This window comes from Achroia grisella, unplaced genomic scaffold (genome assembly GCF_030625045.1).
Source record: "Achroia grisella isolate CSIRO2021 unplaced genomic scaffold, CSIRO_AGI_Agris_v1 utg1111, whole genome shotgun sequence".
Taxonomy (NCBI): domain Eukaryota; kingdom Metazoa; phylum Arthropoda; class Insecta; order Lepidoptera; family Pyralidae; genus Achroia; species Achroia grisella.
In genome coordinates, this window is record NW_026712581.1 from 254,211 (window position 1) to 279,694 (window position 25,484).

Below are 25,484 nucleotides of genomic sequence, written 5' to 3' on the forward strand. Positions count from 1 at the left end.
ATGTTTTAGGCGCGAGTGGACCAAATTCATCATGGTATTTAATAATTAATAATATCCAATAAAACAAAGAAAAAATTAATAAATAGGTACATTTCTTTTATTATAATACGGTAGGGAATGCATTAGATTTTTTTTCTAATACCTCATTACAATAATGAGCCTAATGCTGGTTATGATTAAACAAAGACGCAAAATTTGTTTCAACAAATGGTCTCACCTTCCCTAAGGTACGAGTAGGAATAAACTGAACTGCCAATAGCTCGTGTACAATAATAGCGCCAAGTGTACGAGTATTTCAAAATGTAATGAAACAAATAACCGTAAAATGGCAATACTTTGGCGGGATTTATAAAACAATAGCTACGATTTTGTACGTAAGTGGTAGGTCGACACGGTCATTCACCATTCTAAAATTGGTACGATGTACTTACCCATCTTTCATGAGTTGCTGTTTGCTCTGTAATAAGTACAAGTCCTACTTATCCTACTAATACGAGTATTATAAAGATGAAAGCTTATTTGAACGGATAGAACATCTAACCATTGTTGTTGTTCTTTAGATAAAAGGAACTGAACGGATTTTTATAAAAGTTTTCAGTAATATAGCATTTATATATCAGAAAACATAATTTAATTAAATTAATTATTGTGTAAATTGGATGAAATGTAATAATAAATGTCAAGTAAATCACGAAGGAATCTTCTTAGAGCTACGTGAATCCTAAATAATGGTTAAAAGGTTAATTTTAAGAAAGCAAAGAAAGGTTAATGTCAATAGAAATAGTTTTTCGCCATATAAATTAAGGAATAAAAAAATATATGATTCGAATCAGTTTCATTTATTTTTTATACATACACTATCCGATTAAAAACATTAAATTAATTGTTGGGATAATAGATTTAATAATGTCAACCACTACTAGTAAGTGAACACCTAAGTAGATAGAGCAACGACCTCAAATGTTGCAGGGATAATACACGCAATTGGCCTGGGAATGCTACTTGTAGCTACTGCAATATAGGCCTAAGTTCCACACTATACAAATGTAAGTCGTTTTCCTAACTTCCTATGTATTCAAACGAGACTAATGAACTGAAAAAAACATACATCACATAATGCACATATCATGCAAGCATTAAAAAACCTATAATTTGTTTAAAATTATGTAGGAACTACATTTACACAACTCATAAAACCAATACAAATTAAAGATTACACAAATTATTATTAAGTAATTCTATTTAAACATCCTTATCTTGGTTAGACCCCTGTGGCTATAATAACTAATGTAATAGAGTTAATTATTTATTCATCTTGATTCAATACCGGATAGGAACCAGTCGGTAATCTTCGTGTCAGAATTACTACTACCATACAAAGTATCTACAGTCCATAATAACTACAGACTATACTCATTATTATGATTCGGATACAGTCAAGGTTGATCATAATAGTAATCGGAATTAATGTATGGTTTAAAATAAGATTTTTTTTCAATTGCCTGTGAAATGTTGCGATTAATGTGTGAGATTTGAACGTTATAATCTATAGTAAGTACAAGATTATTTTTCTCATCTGTCTACTGAGATTATTTAGCAAAAAGAGCATTTAAAGTTTTCTTTGATTTTACACGCACGCGTATTTTACCTGATTTTTATAGGTAACTTAATAGGTCTGAATCTTATCTAACTGGATTTTATTGTCAATTCATTTATGTGTAGATTTTGTAATATTTTACATATGTTCGATAAATAAAGATTAGGAAAAATAAGAGTTGTCAATAGAACCTGTGTGGCCTCAGTCAGCAATGTCGAGTATCGAGTGTCTAGCGCCACGCGAATGCTGACACCGCGCGCCTATATGTATTTCCTATGAAATCATTCATGTGATGTTGTCAATTATTAAGTAACTGTTATGAAATCTAGTCCACGAGTGTGATTATAGTGATATATGTGTTAACTCTCTGACACACTGGACGCTCGTTAATCACTACGTACCTGTCATACTAGTATTAACAGGATTATCACATTAAGAAGCAATCTTTTATTTAGTTAATTTATGCTTCTAAGAATGCCAGGTTATAATACAATTTCTTAAAAATAGTATAAATTCTCGATTGGATTAGATTCTAGATGGAGTAGTCAGATGTTTTTTTTTTTCGTGGATATACCTATATGAAATGTCTCCATCGCCTAATCGATAATGGTATATGCTTACGAGACACCAATGGAGGATGAGGTCAGATCACCTACTCTAGAGGTATTGTTTTCAATGGTCCACGTCGTGGAGAATGCATGTACCCACATTTCTTTGGGTATATATAAATAGAAAGCGGTGAGGACGAGCACTCCGCCATCTCTCGGTTTATTATCGTTGTTTCTATTTTATATTATTTTTGATAATAGAATGGTGTACTCGCCTGCACTAACGATGTACGCAGGCGGTGCACCAGTAGAGGATGAGTGTTTACCACGATGGTTTCCAGGGGAACTGTGTGGAGGTCAACTAGACGTGGTACATTCCTAGCAATGAGGTTTTAAGTCCACATTACTAATATATCCCTTTCAAAAACAAAGAAAAAAACTAAATAACAAATGTCCTGTACATCATTAAAAAAGAAAAAAAAAATAGACGAAAAGCATTTCGCTACAAAGGAAGCGGCAGATATTACTATAAATAAAAATAACAAATCCCTTTCTATTAGCGGATAAGTAATTCATAAATATAAAGTGACATGCAAAGTTTTTTAGTGTCAGTCATAGTTAAAATTACACCAGATCTGGGTAATAAATAATAGATAAACTTCAAGGGCCACGACATGAAATTTTACGACTTTTACTAACCTCTTTGAAATAACTAATCATTGAAATAGACAAAGAGTGTTTCTCTTTGTCTATTTCGAAAAGATTTGCAATAAAAATATACCTAATTAAATTAATAAAATATAGAATCTGATATATTTTTATTGCCTCTCCCGAATGTCCAATTCCCTCAGTATTAGACATTCGGGAGCGGCAGAGAGGTGAGGGAATAGATTTAGGGACTAGTTTAATGTATCATGTCAGGCCAATCATCCTATTATCCTTCACTGGTACCCCGCCTGTGTTTATCGTTTACGTGGACGGGTATACAATTTTCATATTCGTCCAGACAAAAATCACCACTACCTACTAAAGAGCACCAAATTATCATAATAGGGACTGTTGTTAGCAATGTTCCAAGTCAGGTCCATCTTCACTTTAGAAACCATTCCAGAAAAAGTGATTCGCTGGTTTAACTGACCTAACTGACTTCATCTTTATCTTCAGAATGATAGCATTCTCCACTAGTACCTGGTCAATGTAATCCGTTATTGAGTGTACGTGAGCAACATTCCATATTCATCCTTTGAAAAAAATATTAAAATTTAATTATAATGTAATATTGTTTGTATAAGTGTGTCCAAATTGCAAACGCTTTGCTATATCGTGTTTCAGTGGTACGATCCTAATCTTGCATCGATCATCAATAACCACGATTAGTTTGACACTGAGCAGTATACAATGCAATCAGCGATTCTTTTATCGGGTCAACTGTATTATATTATTTTTTATTTACTTTACACTTAAAAAAAATATTTTGCAAATCATACTTGATTTCTTATAAGTACATTCAAATTATATTATTTGGGCAGATACTAGAGATTATCTTTGTCTTCTTAAATTATCCATGTCACAGTTTAATAATTGTATGCTTCACTTAATATATAAATTATTAATTACATATTGACTATATTTTGAATTTACAACTTTTTAATTATATCTAATACTAGCTCTTCACCGCGACTTTGCCTGCCGTTTTTTTAGATAGAAGATAGACTAAGTTCTATTCATGTGTACATTTTCGTGATACAGTCTATCTTCATATTAAATTTCATTAATATCCTTTCAGCTTTTCTGGAAAGGTAAAAACAGAATTTTTTCGTATTTATAAAATGTAATGGGTTTATTATAAATGAAAACACTAACTGAACTAAATATATGTAGAGCTAAAAATATATTTGTTAATAATTTTATATGTATAATACATACATTAAGAAATTATATAGCTATAGCTATATATTTCATTTTAATATTATTTATTTTCGGTCACTGTCATCAATCCGAAGAATCTCACAGATGATACTTTGTGGGCGTTTAACATGTTAATATGTCAGAGACGGTGTGAAATGTATTACATTTCAACGCATTAGTCATAAAACTGAATATTTTATAGATAAATAAAATACCTAAGCCGTGTTGACATGTGTGATTGGTTCCATCAACAAGTGTGTTAATTGATTTACAAACAGTATGCATGTTTGATGATTTTAAACAATTAATTAGTACCTACAGCTAATGGTTTTTCTTAAGAGAATATTACGGTGTTCTAGCACAACGGCCGAGGTATGTAGACTTCTGAGTGGGTATCTCTATTTATTCCTTAGTTAACTTATTTACTTTTTCAGTCACTAAGCAACTTTTCCACTTACATGGTATAAAAAAGCTTGTTTTGCTTTCCAAGCTGTGTTGGTTGAAGGGTGTGCATAAATAATAATAATAGGATAATTATAGCGCTGTCTAGTCTCAAGTTCTCAAGCTGGTGTTGTGGGTATTATACAACTGAAAGAAATACTTACATGAATTTATTTTTAAACACATACACTATTTATATATAAAATCAACGAGACTAACACAAACAATCATACTCACGAATACAAATGTTTGAACTGTGTGAGGAATCGAACCCGCGACCATCGTAAGTAAAGCGTTGTGTTATATCGCTATATCACTGAGGGCATCAAATTATGACAATAAATATATAATAAAATTTTGAGGAACGTAGGCATGATATGCGGCATGATGATAATGAGGCATGATGCTATTCCAATGCATCAGGAATAGCAATGAATTAGAGGTACCACTGACGGGAATGCCATGTAACTGTACGTGTATAGGCGGCAGTTGCTACTTACCATCGGCAACGGGCCGTAGAATTTTTATTTCAATTAGGAAAATGAAAAAAAGGAAAATTATACCATACAAAAATATACTGTAGGTACCTAAAGTTCATATAACAAACTAGACTTTTAAGAAAAATATACAAATATCAATTAATTTGAATTACTTAGTCCCATCTTATTACTTAGTTGGTTATTATTAATATATTGAACGTAGCACATTTTATAAAAAGAAATAAAAAAACATCGAATTGGCAAAGCTTTTTAGATTTAATTATTTAATAATTTATTTGCTGAAACCCCATGCAAGTAGGTATATATATACCTATATATAATACGAAATCGAAAGCAAAAAGTATTAAAGAGACTCTTTCTAGCTTCTGCCTGCTAAAATGCAGGTATATATATACCTACTTTTGTATTTATAATATTGCTAGTAATCGTAAGCCGCCGTATATTTGAATAATCTTTAATCTGCTTAAAATATCTTTTCAAATTTGAATTACGGCTTAGGTACACCTCGCCTAACGTAGCATTTATTTTTTCCATTTGTCTTTCGGATTATGAACAATAAGTTCAAAAATAAAATAACAGTCACTGTTTAATTCATTGCTATCATAACCATCACAAATAATACCGTTAAAATTTATTTACTATGTATTCCAAAAATCATGCGTATTCCCCAGTACATCTAGTTTTGTTCTTTACATATAATAAAAGCGTAACATTTTTTTTCTAATGCTTTTGTTCACATCTGCCATTACAGCTTCACCGTACAAATGAGCGTAACTAGGCAGTAAACTGACTGTCTATTTATGTTTTAATGTTTTACGTAAAAACGACTGGATAAATTAAAAAGAAATTTTCACGTACGTACAGAGTACGTTGTTAAATATCGGTCAACATATAATAATTATTTTCGTGAATATTTGAATCCTAATATACAATGTTACTAATAAATCGCGTTGTTGATATATTCATTGTTATCATTTTATTATTCATCAATATATTTACATATACACGCGTACGAAGTCGCAGCCACTACCAGTATTTATTAAAGTAATTTAAAATGGGTTATTAATCAATTAATATTTCAAAGGTATCTACTCGCATCAGCACCTGGATACATCGCAAGTCCAAGTGGTGACCCCAGTGAAGGTGACACACGACGGCAAGCTGGTCTCGCACGCGTTGGAGCACGCGCATGAGCACGGGCACGCGCGGGCGCGCCGCGACCTGTTCCACACCGAACACCGGTTACAGCACTCGCTCCACTACAACCTCACGGTAGCCGGACGGGATCTTAGGCTGGACCTGCGGTAAGTTTCATTTTATTGACGCTTGACTTCTTTTATTTGACGTAAGGCTCATTAGTTAAAACTGTTGTTAAATTAAGTACTAATCGAAATACTTGTAATGGAATGAAATATTTTGTAATTATACATATCCACCGCCTTGGCCAACATATCTTACATAAAGCAAAAATAAACTCGTAGTTTTCAAATTACTTTACTTGCATAAGATATATATATCTCATAAATACACCACTTTAGACAAATCGTGGAGGATAGAACTATTTATTGTATTTTTAAGATAATCAATTTATAGTAGCTATGATTGCATTAAGTGTAGTTTCTGTACGTAAAATAATCCTACTTCATTCATCGTATATGTCCTAATATTCTACGAACCATAAAAAAGTCATCCGGTATATATAAAAACTACATTTTAAGTCATTTGAATCGACTCACAAACAAAAAAGTTAAGTTAGTCTATTGTTATTTCGCGTACCTAGTAGGAAGTCGCGAGTTCCGCTAACCTACAATATTCTATTACCTATTGAGTTTACGTTTCAGCACTTTTATGTTCTCGGTAGAAGAGTAGGTAACGGTAAGTATATTTACAAAAATTTCCGAAGTAACCTTAATAAGCAACAATAAAATATTTAACTAACTAAAAATTAATTTCCAAAGAAAAGACATAGGTAACAGCTAGTTGTTGGTAGTAAATTACATTCTTATGAATTTAAATTGCAAACCTCACATCATTATCGCACTGACCTCCATCAATATGAATGCCACAGATAGATGTTGTCCTAATTAACTCGAATTATCAATACTTTTACTAAATTTGTCTGGTTATCTTATACGATAAAATTATTAATAATAACACTTTTTATCTACCAATATGACCAGATTTTTTGTGGTGTTTTTAACTTATCAGTTTTTTTGAGGACCGCACACCCACGCAGAGCAATGAGCTCGTATACAAAAAGCTTAATTTGAAATAATCAATCACATCCGATCACACTGAGATACCGCAGCATCTGTTATAAATAGATAAATAATTAGTAGGTATGCGTGAATTTGAGTGAAATGCGTGAAACCAAACGAAATGACACGTTCCAATGACCTGACCTCAAGATTATTGTTAATGAACAGCTATAATCATTTGACTCGACCGAAATGTTTAAGATAAATGTTCATTCTTAAAATTTACAGATAAGTCGCTGGTAACTTTTGTTAGTTTACAATAATGTTTTACTACTAACAGTACCTCCTTATTTAACTAGTAGTCCAACATATAATACTTTACATTTCACGTTCAACATTATACTTATAGTTTGACATTATCCGGCTGTTTGTCTGTTATAGCACTACTTTTGACGACAGCACAGTGGACTACGCTGTTCTCCCTGGAGAGGAGCTGTCTACAATTCAGAAATTTCATTTAACGTAATATTAAAGTAGATTCCATATTTTTATAATGCTACCAACAACCATGCTTGTTAATTGCTGCTCAATTGGCCGTAATGGGCAAAGTGACCTTATTCTAATGTTGAATATCATCTTGAGCACCATTCCATCTTCATAATCAATGAAAATCCACCTACTTTCATTTAATACTAGCTGACCCGCGCGACTTTGTCTGCATCACATCATTACATATCGCCCAATTTACATATCTTTTAAAATTATAGTCTATGTGTTATTCTTATATATAAGCTATGTTACTGTAAAATTTCATCAAAATCCGTTTAGAAGCATTTGCGTGAAAGAGTAACAAACATCCATTCATACTCACAAACTTTCGCATTTATAATATTAGTAAGAATTAATGCATTAAGTTTAAGAATAATTTACATATAGGAGAGATTTGTTACAAATATATAAGTACTACAAACGGTCAAAGGTTTAGCGATAATACTTTTGTCTTATCACAAGTGCTATCTCTTACAAACAGACCTTTGAGAGAGTATATTATAGTTTACTATAGTTGGAGATGTCAGACCTTGATCTGATCTTGACTGATCAAGATATGCATACCTTATATGGCTGAAAATAGAAATATAAATTTATGACTATTCTTTCTTACGCAGCAATTTACCTACTAAGAAAGGATGTCCAAAAGTTCCCATAACAACAGCCAAATACGATAAATAGCAAGTTTTAAGTAAAGTTTCCTCAATATATCCCTAATTTAATTAAACAGTATTATTTTAGTAATAACTAATTGATAAGGCAATGGCGAGACTACAAGTGAGGCCTTGAGACGATCAACTCAAAATAACCCGAATTCAAGGAATATGAACATAAATTTTAAGAATTCATGTAAATCTAATTTTTTTTGTTCGTTATGCACTATTTAATTCGGAGATATTTTTGTCGTAATTTTAGTTTAATTATATATTTTCATTAGCTATTTAGTAGTAACAGTAGTACTCTCCTCGTATTATACATCTCTTCATATATTATATAATTTAAAAACAGAATAAAATAATTACTTAATCATTATAAACTCAGCCTAGCTTGGGACTAGATGGTGCTGTGTAAATTGTTTAGGGTTATTATTATTATTCCGAATAAAATTATTATTATTCCGGTGTTGCTACTGTTGAAAATATGTACTTAGGTTAGGTATACACGATACGAAATAGTAAGAATATATATTTATTTACATATAATAAATATGTATAAGTACCTAATACATTACCGCACCTATTAAAAAAATGAAGTCGGTACATATTATTTTTAGTCGTAGGTACAACACAACTGTTTATATAATTATATTTAGCGTTATGACACAAAATTACAAGCGGCTTTTTATTTTTTAGACAAATATATTTTCATTGAATGATCGGATTCGGTGATGCTAGTGTAAGTATAATTAAGTCATTCATTGCTATGTTGGATACAAGATATTAATTTAAGACAAGTTGTTGGCGATGCGCCTAATTCACCACTCGCGCTACTTACTGAAACAAATAAATTTCAGTTGCTATTTTCGTAGAACATTTTTACGAATCTTTATATATATCACTCCATCTGAAGTAGACTTTCATTACATATAAGAAAAAATATATTTCCACTTAGGAATTAACTATTCTTGGCAGATCCCCTGAATAGTGTCATTTCGGACACGTTGTCTGTTTACCACTCGTATATTCAACGACGCGTCGGTCCCTTTTTTTTAATAATAACAATCAATCTGCTCCAGTTCCAATGATTCCAATTATTTCCTATATTTTTAATCCATGGCCATAACGTAGATTTCTAAAGCTAAATGACGTTATAAAACCACAAAGTATTTTTATTTATTTTTTTTAATTCATTTATAAATATATATCAAGTCTTTATAATAATAAATTAACAATTATTATTATTTATAATATTATTTAAGCATTTTTTGGTCATACGAGTAGAGTATTAGTGGTCATTCATTCTTGAAGACAACGCTATTAATATACATAGAAATAGAAATAGAAATAATCTTTATTCAAATAAACTCATTACAAGCACTTTTGGTCATTCATTGCAGATTCATGAAGACAAGAAACTTGTGTGCTTTTTGATAGATGTTTTTTTTATATAAATAATTACAGTGTAACAAGTAAGAGGCATGCGACAATATTAATATACAGATAATATATTATTATTATACATATATTATTATTGCCAATGAGGTAGATAAACAGATAATAATTCTAAAAAATGTCTCCTATTAAAATAAAGCTCTTGAATTGCACTCTGTTGTTGGAATAGAGCTCAGTTCAGCATTGTTAGACAAACCTACCTACGTAATGAATTCCTAAACTAGAGAGTTAGTAATATTCTTGTTGAAATATGAGGTATTTTATAATTGCTATGCACAACCTACTACGACTAGGTAACTATAATATATATTACGTAATATTGTGTTGATCATAATTGCACTCAATGGTATATTTTTTATGTTAAAATTAATATAGCGGAAAAATAAAACATATGGCGGATCATAACAAAATCACCACACTTCAAAAGCACCTGGTTACCAATGTCTTCGAAGAGTTGGTACTATCTGTAGGCCAACTCCACCACCGCGAGCGCCTCCCCAGCAACCTGTTAGTTACCCTTGTCATAAAATTACTCCTATTAAGTACTTATTTATATTTAAATTAAAGACATTGTAACTTATGCTCGGTTATATTCTGGAATATAGACCTGAGTAATAAATTGACCATAAAATCACCTACCTCAGTTAGTTTACTTGTCAGTTTATTTAGAAGACAATTAGTTTAGAAAAAAAACAGCGCTAGATTGGTTGGAAGAAATCGTTTTCAGAGATAAGTCCATCCTTGATCACATTTTTGTATAATCATTTTATAATGTTACAAGTGCAGAATTATATATAAAATTGCTCGTTTTTCCAACTAATAAAGAAAATACTTGTCCCTATTTTAACCTACTGCACGTAAAAAAAATATTTAGTTAATCAAGCAGTTTCAAAAGTTTGTTAAACAATTTCATAATAGTATACCGCGTATTAGAATACTTCTAAAATATATCAAATAAAAAAATAATGTACTAGAAACCATAAAAATTGACAAAGTAGTAATAAAAATTAGTACCATGCATGTTCAATATTCTTGTCATCTAAGTGAAAGAGAAAGTACTCAGCGACAAATAATTCACAGATCTCTAGGTGCAGTATAGGTAGCTCCTATTAGAAATAATTTCGTTTAGATAGATAGATATTTTTTTTCTTTATTACTTTTACTAATAAAGCTATATAGTAGGTACGTTAACATAGCATCACTTTTTAGAAAAAAATATTGGTCTATAAGATCCATCTCCAAGATTGTAATTTTTAATGTCGCCAAATCTATAATTTCATATCTTATAGCTCGAAATTGCATTCTCTAGTAATGAAATAAAATAATAAACTTACTTAGGTCTCTGTTTAATTTGGTCAACGGTTAAATATGTTATTGTACTGTAAGTACACCAAATAAAAAGAAATGTACTTATTTAACATATAACGATGCATTGTAACGGCTTGTGTTACATAAACATGTAAGTATAAAATGCAATAAAACTTTTTATGCATTAATGCAGCGTACGATCAAAGTGGCGACGAAGAGCGGCGACGACGGGCGCGATGTGTAATGTTTCGTCTACAGTCTCTTCGAGGAAGTGAACTCGTGTGAACTGAAATTCTAGATCATCGCGATTTAACAGTGACAATAGATAAACAATTGCCACACAAATAACACAGTAAATATTCCGATCTAAAGATAGCATTAAATCCGGGGAATACTGTGCTATAAATCATACTCATAAATTGTATCACAAATTCATCGCATATCGAATCCTATCGATGTACACTGTAAACTAATTTCGAACCAATAATATTGTAAAGCGCAGTTACGCGCTTTTTTATATTGTAAATAAACGAATAAAAACTAAAAATGAATTAATTTCATATTTGATAGGACATTTTATTTAGATAGGACCGTACGTATGTACGTAAATTTAAATAAATATATAATGCGTTTTTAGAAAGAAAATCTTAATTTTTTATTAATTTTATTATCAAAACTAACGAAATATATAGTATCGAAAAAACAATGTTTCGAAGAAAAAATAAATAACTTGGTTGAACAGTATTTGTTTAACATATACGACTATATTTACCTGTATTTACGCAGAGAGTCTGTGATATATATAACCAATTTAAAAATCATAAAAAATAATCTTATGTAATAATTCTGTCCCTGACTTAATGCAACCTGGAGGTTCAGAACTCATGCATTTATTTATGACAAGAGACAAAAACTCGGCAGTTTAAAAGTTGTTGTTCCTTCTCGAAATTGAATTTATACAAATTTATGCAGTAATTGTTGTAATACAATGAATCATGAATATTGCACGAAATATGCAATGAAGGCCTATACCGGGATTGATTGAGACCTAGCCGCACACCTACACTGTATAGACCCGCATGTATGTAGTTGCAGTTCACTATATGAATGATCCTAATTTTTTGGCCTATGTTATGTATTAGACAAGACTGATACGGGTAAGTTGAAACCGCTCGTTTCGCTCGCACCACAGAGAAGAGAAGTTGAAACCGCTCGCACCACAGACACCAACCACCAACCTAAAATATAAGTTTCAAGCTTCAACCTTTAAAAAATGATTTTTCTTACGTACAACCTTGCATCTACCATTTCAACCCCCTTACGACCCTTTCGCATCCAAAAGTATCCTATGTTTCTCAAGATCTAGACTAATTGTGTACCAAATTTCACTTAAATCTGTTAAGTAGTTTTAGCGTGTAAGTGGGACTGACAGACAGACAGATTTACTTTCACAGTTATAATATTAGTAAGGTTTATTATTTAATAAACTAACTCTAAAAGCCAATAAAAAGGTTTCTTTGTTCTAACTTCAATAATGACGAATTTACTTAAAAACCTTCATCCCCTATTTTATTTTACCCTCTTGAGGTTAATTTTTACAAACTTTGAGTGTCATATTCATTTATATTTAATGAACAGCCTCAAAAATAAGTTTCAAGCTTCTGGCTGCATAAATGACGAATTTACATAAAACTTTCTTCCCCTATTTTATTTTACCCCCTTAAGGGTATTTTTTTTACAAACTTTGAATGGTATATTCATTTATATTTAATCAACAGCCTCAAAAATAAGTTTCAAACTTCTATCTTCAACAATGACGAATTTACATAAAAAAAATTATACCCTAATTTATTTAACCCCCTTAAGGGTAAAATTTTTAAAAACTTTGTATATCATATTTATTTATATTTCATTCGCAGACTCAAAAATAAGTTTCAAGCTTCTAGCTTCAAAATGACGAATTTACATAAAAATTTTCATCCAGTATTTTATTTTACCCTCTTAAGGGTAACATTTTTATAAACTTTGATGGCCTATTTATTTATATTCAATCAACAGCCAAAAACATCAGTTTCTAGCTTCAAAAATCACGAATTTACATAAAAACTTTCACTCCTTTTATTTTACACACACTCACTTATTTTATTTTACACCCTTAATGATAAATTTTTACAAACTTAGAATGTCATATTTAGTTGGATTACGCACTGTATCGCTCTCAACAATTTGCGCAAGTGGGCACCAGTTACGGGGCTCACTCTGGAGACTCGACGGCGGACCGGAATCTCACAGAGGATCACACGACCAACGGTAAACTCAGCAAGCAACAAATTGGAAAGCCCAGATGTAACTAAGTCTTCTTCAGGTATTCAGCTCAGCCCGTACTTACCCTGAAGAAGACTCGGACGAAATAGACACATTATAAGTTCATTACATTAACGTATAGCGCCATCTATTATTTTTTTAGAGAATTAATATAGTTTCCCTAAAGCATCGTGTTTAAACTAATAAAACTGAATTTAAAGTTATTATTATAGTTATAATATCTCGTTTTTACTCGACTTGAGAAAGCCAGAATGGGGTTGAAACTTTCACAGGTTAGTAAGTTTTGTATGTATCGATCTGGGAATACTGTCCCAAAATTAACAAACGACGCGACGCGACGTGTCGTTCTCACTCATGGCCTTAGTTCAAAATCACTTTACTTAAGTAGGTTTTTTTTTATTTTTACACTTATTTAGGGTTAAGTAGGTTGTGTATACTAAGCTAAATAAGTAACTATAGATTTTTAACTATCCCGCGGAAACTCCTTAATTTTCCGGGATTAAAGGTATCTAAGATGTTGACCCGGGATGTAAACTACCTCCATGCATAATTTAATTTAAATCAGTCCAACAGTTTCGGAGATTAGCATGTACAAATAGACAAACATACAGAGAAACAATAAAATTAAAAAAATCTAAATGTGTCCTATTTCACTTCTAACATTCCTAATAACTTCTGACTCGCTTTTCGGCGTTTTTTTTCTATGAACAGACATTCGACTCTACTGTTTTATTATATGTATAATAATAGTAATAATAGATACGAACTTCCTTCCTATGTGTAATTCCGTTGTCTAAAATGCAAATAATCTCAATCTCTCTAAAGTGAAAACGGAAGAAACAAAGTAAATGACTAATGATAAAACGCTTAATGGAAAACCCTATATATATATAAATAAAACACGCGCAATGTTTACTATAACAATTGTTCATATAATATAATATAAATATCCTATTACATAATTATTGTCATGGTAAATACTAGATAGTAGCATTATCTTGTCTGTAACATCTTGTATCGTAGCAGTTACCTTATATTTTCTTAAAGAAGACGCCACTTCACTGATCTTTCTCAGGGTTCTAAATAGGTAAAACCTTTATAATACAATATAGCTAGGTATCATATTGGCGTAACTTTGTCTTGTAAGTAGAAACTGTATAAAATGTCTAATATTGTATTTAAAAACAAACAATACTATTATGGATACGACACAATGCAAATTATAATGATAATATCAAAAATTACCTAAAATATAATGAAGACATAAATGGCTATCCTATTAAAACGTTAATTATCACGTAGGCGATTAAGATTTCCTTCTATGTAAAGTAAGTACGATAGTGATACTATCAGTAGGTAGCAGATGCCTTACACAAAATTAGCGATATCCTATTTTGTATTATAGTTTACGGTTTGTTAACTTACAGAATATTTAATTAAATTATATATGGATATATGAAATGTGTGATTATCTAGCTGAAGACCTACTACTGGTGTATAAGCTATGTCGCGGTACATACTTATATATCCTACTACTATTACAATGTGGACATATGAAGTAGAGGCAGATAAATAAAAAGATGAGGAGATGATATTATCCTAATATCATCTCCTCATCTTTTTATTTATCTATATATCATATTTTATTTATTAGGCAGCAGGAAAAAGTTGTACTCAAAGGGCAAAGGACCGGATACAGTGGAAAAACTTGGAGGAGACCTATGTCAATTAGAAAAATTTGTAAATCTAAAAATTTACAGTAATAAAGACAATTATTATTATTATAATATGGAAGTGTTTACTGATGGTTGTTGACATTTAGATACACTAAACGAATTTCAAAGTGTTCCCGTAAAAGTATTATAGATACTTTTTATCATAATTCACTTGGGCAAGGCCACAGGATACAGTCAGTAATGATTATTATTTCAATCATAAGATACCAAAATCGTAAAGTCTACCTACTCACAATAAAATACACATCTATGATTTACGACTAGTAACTCAATAATATGTGTTGTGTTTCAAGTTTTTTTTAATACATAATACAGCGTCTGGAATGCCACTGCCAATGGCAAGGAACTCATAAAACGCTCTAATAAAATAAAGGATTCGCACTGCAGGGTGCCCAAACCACAGTGCTATGTAAGTCTGTCTATATAACTATGCAGCGTGCACCGCACTTGATGTGCAATACCTGTTTTTAGCTCAATAATCATAAGAGAAACAAATTCTACTTCACTCTCGGGCGCTATTGTAATTTATAAGACTACAAAATGAAAAAAACATTATACATTATTTCGCACTACTGAAGATCTTTTTTTTAAATTATATACCAACTTAATTTAAATATATAACATGCCCTGAACGTAGTGCTTTCACGACATAAAACAATAAAAATAACAGTGTAGAAGAATGAGCAAGGTGAATAATATCAATAATATTTTTTACATGCAGTATTATACATACCCTATTATACCCTTATTATAAATACTTACTACAAGGACAATACTTTATGATAACTTAGCAATTAAAAAAGTTGTGGAAGTTCGAGTATCTGCTGTTGCCATGCATATAATTTCCAGCATATCAGCATATCATACATACCTACAATAAAATCATAAAACAGTGATATAGCATAAACTGTTTGTATACGTATATATACATATATGGGTATACTTCACGTAAACACAGCTGGAGAGATTACTATAAAATTTTCAGTGAATATATTGTTGAATACGATGTATATAATATGAATCAACACATAAGCTAAATAGGGCTGAAAAATCTGAACAAAAAAGTGTAATAAATATTTTAGAAAACACCCAGACACAAACAAACATACTCATTAATATAAATATTTTTACGATACAAAACGTGCGAAAAATTGAATCCGCGACCATACGTAGCAAAGCGGTGGGTTAAACCACTAGACCATCGAGGTCGTCAAAGTAGCAAATTCATCTAGTAACGAGATGAATTAAATCCGCTATTAAAAATGATGGTACTTAAAGTTTAATACGTGAATAGTGTATCTTTCACAAACTGTGTTCACAATATACCGGATTATTTTTATAATGTGACAGTCTTTGTATATTGTGACAATTTTTATTCGACCTAAAGGTGAAATATAATTACATATAAAATAAATAACATCCCATTTAATAAATGTTAGCTCAAAATACAATGACGATGGTACAAATTTACTCAACTGTTTTACTTAGATGTAGGTGTATGTGTTATTGGTTTATGGTATTGAAACATGGTTCACGACGACTATAAAATCGTCATATCTGAACTAAATATCTTATCCATTACAGGGCTCATAGATGAAAGTAGACATGTGTGTTTTAAAAACTATATACTTATTACCTTGTATGTGATATTTGTAAAACAATCGCCACCATTATGTGCTAATACTAATTATCTTTCTAAAGAACTCTTATCAACATCTTAACTGAAATATAATCATAAAATGAGAGATAATCCATCATAATAGTTAATTAAACCATACAAATGAGGATTGTAAATGCCTGGAAAAATCCATAAAATATAATCTTAATAGGTTATAATATATATTTAATATATTAATAACTAGCATTGATTTATTTAAGCTATGATTGTTTCTCTTCGGGAGATAGACCTCAATTTGATCAGCACTCCAATCACCCAGTACATTACATAAATAGCATAAAAATATATAGATCTCTAATCCCTACAGAAAATATAAAGGCAATTTTATATTATTTTACTTCATGATATTTTGCAGACACATCCTTTTGAATACAGGACACAACAGATTACATTCTGTGATGTTCGCAGTGTTCAAATATACGGGGGACGGTAGACCATCGGATTATCCGTTATCTTTCAGTCAATCAATATGTATGTCGAAATAAGGAATGCATATATCGTTGAATATGACATTGAGTAGATGTGATTTAAATTTGATCTCTATGCGAAGTATAGAGTATACCTATATACAGTATTATGACTAGCTCAAATATTGTCATTATATATATAATAGTATAAATAAGTAAACGTTGCTCACATATCCTATTTCAAAATTTGAAAATGAACCTGTGTTATGGTAGGAAAGTACGAGACGCAATATGTTCTTGACTATAGAGAACACGTCTCGCATTACCACCGGTACCTTTCTAGGGCGGCCATATGTTTACTTCTGCTAATTGCCATAATGACACTTGACTGTGTTTAACCGCTACCACCGCCGTGCTGTTTGCTACCAATTGTAATTACATACCTCCCTCAAGGCTTAAAGATAAATATAGCCAGCAATATTTGTCATAGTAGTACTACCGTACATAATTATATATACTTATAATTATGATATATTGATAAAGTAGTATATTTTCTATAGTAATTCGCGTAGTGTAAGTAGTAAGAATATAGTAGTAGTCATATCATGATAAGTCTAAACGATATGTCAAAATCTAGATGGATGTTAACTTGTAAAGGTAATCTGATAATCCTATTAATTTATCTCTCAACCCAACCTGCATCATTTTAAAACAATTTCAGTTTACCAACAGAATAAAAAAGCAGGTGGTATCTAAGGCCAACTGTGGCTCTATACCTATAATAAATCTTGACCCTGTCGCGCCAGCGCGAAATCTACTTTTTATGGTCGAAGCCATAGCGGACAGATTCCTTGGCCGATATGCGCGAAGATTTAATTTATTGCTGCGGATGGAACATTTTTCAATGTTCGACGTTTTGTACTGAAATGAAAAACGGAACATCCTATATGTAGATATACGATTTCAACAAGAATTCTCTTCTTCATATTAGACCTATTTACCTATATTTTAAGGACTACCTACCTCATATAGTTTTAATATTCAATCGCGTAAATTTTTAATTATATTATTAATTAAATTCGTTTATTATATTCTAGAGAAAGAGTGAGGATTTTTTTACGAAAAAATAAACTGTTATCACTGCATCGATTTGAGAAATCCTTTCAACGTTTAGTCCGATTCCATACACTCTTCAATAATATACCTTATATTATTGCGGAGTGTATTGAATCCTAAAAAAATGAAACTACTTTTTATTGTACTCTTTGGAATTGGTAGTTTCTGTGGAATAAAATATGCTTAAGCAAAGTAGAGCAACGTGTATTGCTGTTTAAAAATGCTCTATAATGTACTGTTTTCCAAATACTTAACGGGCTTTTGCTTTATTTTCATTTGTCTCAAAAACTTTTTCTTTTCTTTATAGGCCGTCCGTAACTTTCATAACGCCCGCAATGATTGTGGAGCGGCACTATGCAGAGCGCCGTACACGAGAAACACCAAAATTGGAAACCACATCCTGCCACTATATTGGAACTATAAGGGGACAACCAGACTCAAGTGTGGCGATATCCGCCTGCGATGGAATTGTAAGTTATCTGTTCATAATTATAATGTTATGCATTAATATGTACCTAGTATATGGAGAATACGAATGTCTCCTTGTGATGATGAACTGTATTTTTTTAATACCTCGTATATAAAGATTTTTTAATCTCGTTTATATTCATCAAAAATAACCATAAATGAGTTGAGCTAACGAACAGAACAGAACTAACGAAATATGATAATCACATAATTACCGGTTCAGATGATTCTCTAAATAGAAAAATATACATTTAAGTAGGTTGTCCATACTGAGAAAAGAGATATACATGGCTAGTTTAATCAGTAGGTACTAATCAAAGATGTGAGATACGATGCTCCGCCGCCAGTAGGTAAAAGTGAAACCGATTTAGCAACGTTTGTAGAGAGTGCTGTTTCGCAAACTTGTGCACAGTTAATTGATTTCCGATTGTTTCCACACCCACCTGGCAATCTATTACTTTGATTTTCAATTTGTGATATTTAGAACGTTAGAGGGAGTGCACTTTAAATTTATACTGAGTTCTGAAATCGTTGTAAATATGTATTGGTAGATAGCTTCTTACTTGTGTCTGCGATTTTGTCCATGTCACCATGGCTAACCGGCTTAAATAAAGTATAATCATTTCCATCCCATAAGCAATATGTATGTATGTATTGTAAAATAATTTGTTTATGCATTGTAGCTTAATCATTAATAATAAGTACGTCAGTATTGTATTGTATTCACAAGTCTAGTCGAAATTCACTATGTGCAAAAATATAATTTTAAAGAAAAATATTATTATAACTAGGTGTAGTTACAATATTTTTTTTACCTCAATGATACAGTAGAAATAGCATAGTAATGATTCACTGATTAAACTAACGACAAATCTAAAGAAAAAAATCACAGCTTTGATTAGATTTGTTTTGATTTAGAAGACGTAGAATATATTTTTGATAGCTGAAAGTTTTCACTATAGTGTTCCTCTAGTTCCCCATTTTTAGGTGCTTTTGGGTAAGAAATACTTCCATCGTAAATACAATTATTGTGTGTACATACAGCGGTGTATAATAGATAAAGTAATTAATTACAGTCACCTGCAGCAAGATTATCATATAATCTTTAATTTTACATATAAAATCGTGACAAGGCGTAATATCTGTGTAAACATAAATGCTAGAAAAAATTGGTTTAAATTTTAACAGAATATGTGTGTTAAATACGGGTCAACATATAGGACAAATAAAACAGATAAAGAGAAAGGAATGCCCAATAGAAGGGATGTAATAATTGTTTTTGTGAATATCGCTTAATCGCTTAAGAGTACTTATAGTCCAGGAAGCGTTGTCACAATGGAGCATGACTGATTTTACATCTACATAGGTATATGTTCGCCGACCGATTTTATCTCCACCTGCTCCGACATCGCTCCCTGAGTTTAATGCCGTATGTAAGCCGTTTTAGAACTAGTAAATAAATCGCATACCATACACATCATATATTATGTGAGCCCGCGACTTAGTACCAGCATAACTTCTTAATATATGTTTACTAACAAAAAACTTAATAATAAATAAAACAAAATGTATATTTTAAGTGAAGCTTACCACAATATATTAATGAAATCCGCACCCAAATCGGTTAATTAGTTTTTGAGATTAGATTGTACAAACGAACAGACAGACAGATAAAAGTTTTAAAAATCATTATTTTCGTTTTTATTTCGTTGATAAAGTTCCGCAATAATAGTAATTCTTAGTTACATTTTTAGTATATGTATAGGTACACATATTCATTTATAAAACACCGCTAGATATATTTATAAATATGTATTCGTAGGTGTACTTGACCTTGAACATGACTGATAGGTTGGATACTAATGCAGTATATTTGCATAAATCATATACGCCTAGGTCATAAATTATAGTTACAAAAGTGGGCGTAGTTTTTCGTGTATATTTTCTAGTTTTATGTTTTGACATAAGTATATGTATTAATTAACAGTGGCACATTTATGAAGACGTAGGTAATCGATCATTGCAAAAAATAATAATATATCCGTACTAAAAAAATTTGAACGTGCATGTGGGTGTATAATTTTGATTATTCGTTTGAAACAAATATTTCTAAATGGCATTTGATCATGATAAAGGAATTAATTATAATACGAAGCGTCGAGACTCCGGCATCGCCCCGGCCGTTCCGAGGAATTCGCACCGAATCTGTGGTATATAAAAAACCAGTCAAAAGCATTTTGATTATACATTAATAGGGTTCGTATTTTACGTTATTAATTTCTGCAAATTAATAATGTAAAATACTAAAATAATGACGTTGGTCGATCTTCGTAGTGTCTCCCACACTTTCAAATAGACTCCGTTTTTATTACCCCGCTGAATAATATATTCTATTATAATAAAATATTTACGTCTAAAATATTATCCACTATAAACGTAAATATATCGTTTATGTGAAAGATGATGTCATAAGTAATATATTCATAACCCTATATCATTATATCATTACCATTACATAGTATAAAATAAAGTCGCTGTCGCTGTCTGTATCTATCTGTATGTATGCTTAAATTTTTAAAACTACGCAACCAATGTTGAAGCGGTTTTAAAGCGGGTTCGGTAAAATATTTGTACCTTGCAAGGCATTGAACCCATCACATTTGAAAATAAAACAGTGTTCAAACCACCACTAGATCACCATATCAAATATATATACATATATATGCAACGTAAGTACATATCTGCTATGAAAAAAAAACGGTTTAAATAAAAGAATAATTTAAATTTGCCATCTAGTAGAGAGCAAACTACATAGATTCAATTACGTGATATTATAAATATTTAAGTATAATCATAAATAATTACAACCGAGATGAACGGGCACTTCATTTGCCTCTTGTCCTACTTTAAGGGGGTCTTCCTATGTGATGGGTTGAAAAAATCGATTTTTTTTTTTCATAAATTGCTTCCTTAACATGTCTAGAATACGGTAGTAAAGCGATTTTAGAAAATTCGAAGTCGTTTTAAAGATACAGCAGGTAAAAGAAAGAGCGGTTCGGAGCGGTGAGTTGGCAGTTAGAGACCGGGCCTATTGTGTACCGTCGGCTTTATACCTGGCCTCCCTTTTATTAATATATTTGTTTATACAAGTTTAGACACGTTTCTACAGACTTAAACAGAAAAGGAGCAGGTAAACTTACTGATAAAGTTATCCAAGAAATTACAAAATTCTACGGATTAGCAATTCGACGCCATCCAGATTCGCTTGAAGATATGAGAAAGGAAGTTTGGGCAACGTACTATCACAAATGTTCTTCTGATGAAAACCCTCAACATCAATTTTGTCCAGAAGGCGAAGACAGTTAGTGTAAATGGCGTAAGGCTGAAGCTAATAATGAACTGGACCAATTTCATCACGATAAACCACCTCTAATTCCGCAAGTCCAAGAAGCTATCAAACCGGTTTTCGAAGATTTATCGAAAGACGAATTATTAATTCGTTGTTTAGGAGCAGAGACACAAAACAATAACGAATCTTTGAATTCTTTGATTTGGACTTTCGCTCCTAAACATCTTCATTCTGGTCCCAAAGTTGTTGAAATTGCTAGCTACTTAGCAGTTATTATCTTTAATGAAGGTTTTCAAGGTATTTTAAAAGTTATGTCGATTATGGGATGCCCTGTTGGTCGTGAAGCCCAAGCGTATGTTGAGAAACGGGATGAAAAGCGAATCTTACGCTCTGAGCGGCGCGTAAGTGATGTCGTTAAACAAGCCAGGATTGACTCAAGAGCTGAACAATCTGCTTTAAAAGAGTTTCACGAGGAAGAGGAAGGAATACTCTATGGACCAGGCATCGCCGATTGAGAGTAAGTTGATATTTTAATAGTTTTTAACGGACTTGAAACTTTAAACGCGTTTTTCTCAAAACTGTGTTTTTCAAACTTTCCTCCATTGTATCTCAGAAACGGCTGGACCGAATTACTTGAAATTTACAGGGCACACTCAATATATGTAAACGCATGGAATGAACTATTATCAATCGAAAATTTTCAAAACTTCGATTTTTTTATAGCAAAAAACAAAAAAAAAAAACGCCTAATTTGCAACTTTTATTTCAAATGTCTATCAAAAATCCAATTTTTTTTATATTCATTTGATTATAGGTCATTCCGTGCTTTTAAGCCTACAAATTAAAACGCCGTTTTTTTTTTTTTTCAGATCAGCCGATCAGCCGGAATCGTGGAGGAAGTGGGAGCTCTTTTTTTCGAGGCGGGGGTGTTCAGAGCGCTGTAACTCTAGTTTGACTGAATATTTTTAGCTGAAATTTTATATTTATACTGTCCAAATATGTGTTAATAAATGATAAAAAACTTGAAGCTCTAAATATTTACTGGTCGTAGAAAAAAAATCCTAAAATATCCCTAAAAAACAGGCCGTCACATAGGAAGACCCCCTTAAAAATGTAATATTTAATTACCCTCACTAAATATAATATTTAATTTCATGCACATCAAGACCTCTATTATATTATCCCATTTATTTTATTGAGTTTTTGTATTCAGTGCATCAGTATAATAGGTGGGTTTCATAATTTATAACCTCTAGTGTTCTTCTTATGCGAATTATAATGACGTTATTATTATTTTTAGAGGTCCAAGGCAGATCCAAGTAAAACGTGCTATTCTCAGTGACCTATTTTATAGAAACTAATAATATCAGTACAATAATAGATTTTGTATTATGAATACAATACCTAAAAACTAATCTTGTGTAGTACATATACTGTATAGATTTTAAAAATTAAAATAATGATAGGCTGATTATATAACTATCATACAAAGTCTGGCATCTCTTTGTTTGAAAATAAAATTTCGCCACGGAATCGACGGCTTGAGGCCAACTCGTGCTTCACAATTTTTTTTCAATCTAGTTAACAGTAACCCGCCCCGACTTCGCACAGGTATTTCAAATAATTTACACAAAACCTTAACGAGCTATACACCTAAACTTTCTTAAAAATTACTATTGATATATAAAAAATCTATGAAAATCACTTTATTGGGTTTTGAAACTATCGCGAACATACAAATAGTCGGGGCGGCAGCCTTTGTTTTATAATACGTATAGATTGAAAGTATCGACTTAAATTGATATGTTATTTTAAATTGACTTAAGTTAGAAGTGTGCCCATATTAGCTCTGGAACCGGTAACCAAGGTGGTTCTTCATTATAATGCATTGAAACATCAATTCACCGCCTAAAGCACATAAGATCCACTTGACCGAGGAGGCACCTGTTGGAAGCCTTAAGTGGAAATATCTGTAATATGAACGTTCACTTTCTATAAAAGCGACACAGAATTAGAAATCGAAATATCTCTACAAAAAGTACATTATTAATTTGTATTGATTACCTACTTATCATTTTCTCTATACGAAGTAAATATTTTATTTACTAAATCTTCCAAAGACTTTGAATGAAACTGAAATAAAAAGGACAATTCTTCTATACACATTACCTTGGAAATTAATATAATAAGTAGGATGTTTTATTTATACTTTTATTACATTCTGAACTTTGAGTTAATTTAAAACTAAGATATGACAGTAAGGCTCGACGTTAGTACCGCGTACTAAAATATTAAATGTGCAATATAGTTGGTCGTAGTATAGTTACTACAACAAACGCATAAAAACAGCATCCACAGTACAATTTTAACGTGCGCAGATAGTAAAAAAAGTCTAACTTTTAATAAATAATGAAAGATTATTTCTATTCATAAATAATAATGCCAAATGTTGACTTCACACGGTATCGTAATATTAGAACATTATCAGGTGGTCACTTTAGCAACAAGGAACTGACTATTAATTATTAATTAATTAATTAATGGCTCTAGTAATTTTGAGTAGTACTCGTACCTCTTACGACTTTCGTGACCGGTCCTTCAAGGCCGCCAGCAATATACAGGCTAGCCCCCTTGTACTAACTGCTACGTAATTACATAGATCACGTTGTTATCTATATAATAGGTCCTCTAGGTATGAGTCACTATTATATTATTTAGAGATGGGATTAAAACAACGGTAGGCTCGCCCCTATCATGTTGCATTCGAACAAAACGAGCGAAATGTAAGTATCACCGTAAGATTATAAACTCCCGTAAAATATAGTCGATCTCGTGAGATTTTATATTATAGACAAATTATGAACTGTAGTTACTGCTTTCGTATTACTTTTCAGTAGTACTGTACCGTAAGCTCTACATGTAATACCACTAAATTAAATACTTGATCCCAATTAGCACGCTCAGCTCCATGTCATCTTTACCTGTCATTCTCGAAATTTAGTTACAGTCTAATGATGACATGAACATATTAAGTGTTATATTCGTTACGAATTGACATCCCAACATAATTGACAATGTCTCTGACAACCGTATCTGAAATAACAGTCGTGAAGATGTATTATCTTTATTATGTACAGTAATAGTAGTATTATTATTTGGCCAGGTCATTGGGCTTCCCAAAATATCAAGCACAGTGATGACAAGTTCATCCGTACTGATAAACGAGCGCTGCTTAAGGACTTGTC

At 31.5% G+C, this 25,484-nt stretch overlaps 1 protein-coding gene across 2 annotated transcripts in view; it reads left to right on the forward strand.

Annotated features, from left to right (window-relative positions):
- The window catches only part of LOC131849591 (A disintegrin and metalloproteinase with thrombospondin motifs 7), a 71,274-nt gene that overhangs the window by 17,954 nt on the left and 27,836 nt on the right, over window positions 1-25,484 (forward strand). For both annotated transcript variants that reach the window (XM_059199694.1, XM_059199703.1), the window contains exons 3-4: window positions 6,079-6,298; window positions 18,730-18,892. In XM_059199694.1, the coding sequence (XP_059055677.1) occupies window positions 6,079-6,298; window positions 18,730-18,892 (383 nt within the window). The remainder of the gene's footprint in view (window positions 1-6,078; window positions 6,299-18,729; window positions 18,893-25,484) is intronic.